The 5,518-nt window shown below is 35.6% G+C and overlaps 1 protein-coding gene across 1 annotated transcript; it reads right to left on the bottom strand.

The window, feature by feature from the left end:
- Nucleotides 1-1,092: 1,092 nt before the first annotated feature.
- LOC9299655 (berberine bridge enzyme-like 28) lies at nucleotides 1,093-2,946 on the bottom strand. The gene has a single exon (XM_002863533.2). It carries the CDS (start codon nucleotides 2,853-2,855, stop codon nucleotides 1,245-1,247), a length of 1,611 nt encoding a protein of 536 aa, XP_002863579.1. The 5' UTR covers nucleotides 2,856-2,946; the 3' UTR covers nucleotides 1,093-1,244.
- Between the last annotated feature and the right edge of the window lie 2,572 nt (nucleotides 2,947-5,518).

Genomic DNA, 5,518 nt, shown 5'->3' with positions numbered 1-5,518 from the left:
TGTTTTGCATATATTGTGATCAAAATTTTAAAACGGATATATATTACCCAATTGATGAAAAAGGTATGTATTCAACGTCCCGTATTGGCTAAAATATTTAGACAATGATTCATGATTATATTATAAATAAGATCAAAATGAATTCAAATCCGAATGAATTGGAAGCTTAACTTAACAAACATCCAAATTTAAGAGTTTTTATACCGTTTAATTTGGTTTTTAGTCTAACTGCTTAATTTTACCGAAAATATTTAATTTTAGATTTTTAAAAAGTTATAAATAATAAAATTCCTATATTTAAAATCAATAAAAATTTATAATATTATGAACATTTGAACATATATAAAGAGTTACAATAACACGGGACGAGTTATATTGCAAGACGGATTATATGGCGTGACGAGTTTTTAAGAAGTTTTAAATATTATAATTTATATATTTAAAATCAATAAAAAGTTTATAATATTAAGAACATTTGAACATATATAAAGACTTAAAATAACACGGGACAGTTATATTGTAGGACATAGTTATATGACGGGACATGTTTGAATCAAAAGAATTTAAACATCATTAACCCGCTGCTTCAATACGGGTTAAATCTTCATTTTATTATTTTTAATACAACCAATATTAGACATATCGAATGATCCTGATTAAAATAAAATTGTAGAAAACAAAGTTATTCTATAGTGTACCGTTATTTAATAATTGTAAATTATCAAACGTAAATGTCTTATAAAATGATACAATTTGCAACTTTTATCTATAATATATAACCGTTAAATTTAAAAATTATTAATTTTAAAAACAAATCGTTCCACGGTATACCGCGGGTTAAAATCTAGTCTTATTATATAAATTTGGCTTTTCAAAGTTATAACTGTATTATAAGATTAGAGTTTATGTACAAATACTCTGAAATATTTGTTGCAACTTTTTTATCTATGAGTCTCAAAATAAAACATCATACACTTCAAAATATGGGCTTATTTAAAAGCATATGCTTTATGGGCCGATCCTTACTTGGATAATGGGTTTCGAGATTGATTTCTTGACCTAATTCAACTTGCTTGCTCTTGAAGAAACTCCTTTTAGTTAAACACAAACCATGAAATCTTTTATTCAACGCAAATATATCACAATAACAGAGATAAGTTACACACTTGGAGCATAACTATTCAAAGAAAAACAGATGATTTCATAGTGAAAAGGACTCGTAGATAAAACTTCAAAGGATAGTTTTAGATGTCGTCAACGGATTTGAGTATCGGAATGCTCTGTTCATCGCAGAAGAAATCTGTTGGATCAACACTCGTTTTCACCCTCACCAATCTCTCGAAATTGTTCTTGAAATACTTCACTCCCCAACTCTTTCCTTCCTCGTACTTTGTCTCCTCCTTTCCAAGATACATTCCCAAATCAAGATCCATGAAATTGACATAAGCTCCTCTTGGAGATTTCGAAACATAAGGAGTCATAAGATTGTAAACGCTCTCGACCCATTTCAGATACTTCTCTGTTTCCATCTTGTTCTTGTCTTCCTCTTCTCTCCAAAAAGCCAAATACTGAATCTCATAGAGATTCCCTTCTCGATGTGGGAACGGTGTTTCGTGCTCTGCGATTTCACTCATTTTCCCACCAAATGGAGTCAATATGACCTTTGCAAGCCGAGCCTCAGGCGCCTCTAATCGCCTCCATAGCTCTTGAATTGCAGCCTCGGGTATCGGTTCTTGGACAAAATCATCTTTACCCTTGAAAGACAGAGATGTACGCTTCCGATTCGCGAGAACACCAAGCGACTCTCCTTTTGGGAAATCAGCAAACCAGAGTACAGACTCAACCCAACTCATCTCTGTGCAATCTTCCATCTCAAGATTTAACTCCGGAAACTTTTCTTCCATCAAGGCCAACAGATCGTTCACCGGACCAAGATAAAGTCCCGTAAACAAAGCGTGCACTAAGTTTTTGTCTGATCTCTCCAACGTTGCGCTGATGAAAAGATCATTAGGAACCTTAGCTGCAACATACTGCCACTTGTTGATGATCCTAACAGCCTCTTTCTCCGATGTTTTCTGGACTTTAAACACGGTGACCGTGGACGGAACATCGACTAACTTAATCTTCCACGATAGTACAACACCAAAGCTTGATCCGCCACCTCCACGAATCGCCCAAAAGTAATCCTCACCCATTGCTTGTCGGTCAAGAATCCTCCCACGCGCGTCAACCACAAGTGCATCGATTATGTTATCCGCCGCTAAACCGTATTTTCTAAGCAACGTGCCGTAACCTCCGCCGCTAAACTGTCCACCGACTCCGACGGTTGGGTGGATACTGGCCGGGAAAGCAAGAGATTTGGTGGTTTTCCCAATCTCAAAGTATAACTCTCCAGTCGTTGCTCCGGTTTGGACCCAACCAGTCCGGTCATCAACGTTTAATGATATAGACCGAAGATTCCTAAGATCGATGACGACGAATGGTTTGTTGTACGCGATGTAAGATTGACCTTCCCAGCCGTGACCGGCGCTGCGAGTCCTTACATGGATACCATGCAGCCGTGCGCATCTGATGACGGTTTGAACGTCACTGGCTTTAACCGGAGTGATGATTGAGACCGGTTTAGGTGTTTCAGGAACAGAGAATCTTGGATTTTGTATGGAAGAATCCAAGATGGAACAAAAGGAAGAGCCTTTGGAAGTGTGTATGACTTTGGATACGACGGTGTTGTCGTTTATCCTGTGAGAAAGACACTTAAGAAAGTCTTCGTGGTTATGAGCTGAAACAAGAGCAGAGAGAGGAGAAACACACAGTGAAAAGAGTAAAAGAGAGAGCAAAGAGTTTGAGAACTCCATTTTTGTAAGATAGGTGATGGTAGAGAGTGTGTGGAGATTGAGTGGATTTATAGGAAAAAGAGGATAGAGAAGCCCTAAGTTTTTGGACCCTATTGAGAGTTTTGACGTCGAAAAAGAAAAAACCCAAATTATAAAAATTGATAAATCGTCATTAATTCACAAAGTGAGTAGATTGAAGTATTGAAAAATCGTCATGGAAGTATTATATTTTCATCTTTCTAAATACGAAAAAATTCAAGAAAAAAAGAAAGGTTTATAAAATGTAGTCGGCCCCAGAAACGTTAGTTTCAATGTTGGCTAAAGTATACTATTACTATTGTATTTATTACTATGATGAGTCATTATAACTCATAAGATAAGATTATGATATGGAGTAAAAAAAATGCGGAAATAAAAAGAAAAAGAAAAAGAATATATAATTTGGGTTAGCTAGTGTATGTCTTTCAACCGCAATTATTTAACGTTTATCGATCCATATTATATAATTCCACTTGTTTAATTGACACTAAATTTTAAGAAATATTTATTCAGATGTTAACCAAAAGTTCGAATATTACTAGAATATCATACATTTTTTAAAAATTACTCATATGTTTTGAGCATTTGTGTAATTACAATTAACACCCTTCATTAGTTTTTTTTAAATTAATAATTTTTAATTCGTTTTTAATTAAAAATAATAAATAAAAATTTGATTATCCATGTCATTAATCCACATCACCAATCTCACACTCCTCAAACTCACGTTATTTCTCCTCTTCTCTTTTTTGTCTCCAAATCCAAGAAAAACTTTTAGATCATTTCTCCTCTTCTCTTTTTTTTTTGTCTCCAAATCCAAGAAAAGTTTTTAGATCTAATAATCTGCAACTAACTTGGGTACAACATTGACAAAGATCTTCAAATTGCAGGATTGGGCTGGATCTTCCTAGACCTCACAGCCACAACGCTTGTCATAGGGTCCCAAATCAAAAGCTTCGTCAGATCTACTCGCAACCACGCTCACGAAAAAAGTCATCAAAAATCAAAACCCAAAACAAAGAGATCTATGGAATTCTACATGATTCGTTACAGGTTTGAGTTGAAATCAAGAATAGCTACTCTTTTACTTTGATTTTACATGTCTCTCGTTTAATCTTCCTCTCAATCGATCTATTTGGAGACATTTCTACTTCTATCTATGTTTTGATTCATACGGTTTAGTCTTCCTCCTATGTATCCCTCAAACATATTTTCACGAATCTTAATTTGATTGTTGTTATTTGACCAATAAATTTCATATTGTCTTCTTCAAAAAAATGTTGCTTTCCGATCTGTATTATAAATCAGCCGTAAAGTGATGTAACTCAGCCGTAACGTGATGTAACTCAGCCGTAACATATAATTTACATAACCTTTCGTCTTCCCTGAATGATAACTCAGCCGTGACATGTAATTTACCGAACCTTTTGTCTTCCCTGAAGCATATAACTCACCCGTAACATATAATTTACACCCATCTATCGTCTTCCCTGGAGAATATAACTCAGCCGTGACATGTAAATTTACCGAACCTTTCGTCTTCCCTTAAACATATAACTCAGCTGTAATGTAATTTTACCGAACCTTTCGTCTTCCCTGGAACATATAACTCAGTTGTGACATGTAAATTGACCGAACTTTTCGTCTTTCCTTAAGCATATAACTCAGCCGTAATGTAATTTTACCGAACCTTTCGTCTTTCCTGGAACATATAACTCAGTTGTGACATGTAAATTGACCGAACTTTTCGTCTTTCCTTAAGCATATAACTCAGCCGTAATGTAATTTTACCGAACCTTTCGTCTTTCCTGGAACATGTAACTCAGCCGTGACATGTAAATTGACCAAACCTTTCGTCTTCCCTTAAGCATATAACTCAGCCGTGACATGTAAATTTGCAGCGAAACAATAAGAGACGTAACATTTCCTCTAACTTTATCATCGAGTACCAACTTCACAAGGTTTTCGTGCGTTGTTTTTGCATCTATCTACACAACTCTACACCCTCTTTCATCGGTGTTAAATACGTATTTGTGTTTTTATACCCAATTACCGGAACCGGATCAACCATATCGGGAGAAGGATGAAAGAAATTGAAGAAGAATGAGGAAGACGATGAGGAATTGGAAGTTCCGGTGATGTGATAAACTCAGGTGAAGAAGACGAGTTGAAAAAATTTGGCCCTGTTTTTTTGTCTTTTGATGATGATGACATGGAATGATGACATGGAATGTTGCATCCACGTCATTTTTTAATTGATGAAGTGGCAAGTAAGCCACCAAACGAAAATGTAAATCAGCTTAATTAAACCAGCCATCAAACAAAACTTTAACTCAGCCGCAACATGAATACTATTACAGTAATTAAAAAACGAAAAAACGGCAGCCAAATTCAGCCGTTTACTGTCGTAACTCAACCAAAAATATTTAACTCAGTCGTGTCGTTTAATAAGTTGGCCGTCATTGCATGCTATTCTAGTAATTAATCTTTCGCTACTAAGTCAGCCATAATAAGGCCGAGTTTCCGTTAATCCAGCTCATCACGGCTGATTTATGATACTCGAACATAAATCAGCCGTAACGTCATCCCATAACTAAGCCGTCTTTGATAACTCAGCCAGCCGGAGAAAGTTAAGTCAGCCGTGT

The sequence above is a fragment of the Arabidopsis lyrata genome, assembly GCF_000004255.2.
Source record: "Arabidopsis lyrata subsp. lyrata unplaced genomic scaffold ARALYscaffold_8, whole genome shotgun sequence".
Taxonomy (NCBI): domain Eukaryota; kingdom Viridiplantae; phylum Streptophyta; class Magnoliopsida; order Brassicales; family Brassicaceae; genus Arabidopsis; species Arabidopsis lyrata.
This window is presented reverse-complemented; position numbering and strand designations above follow the sequence as displayed.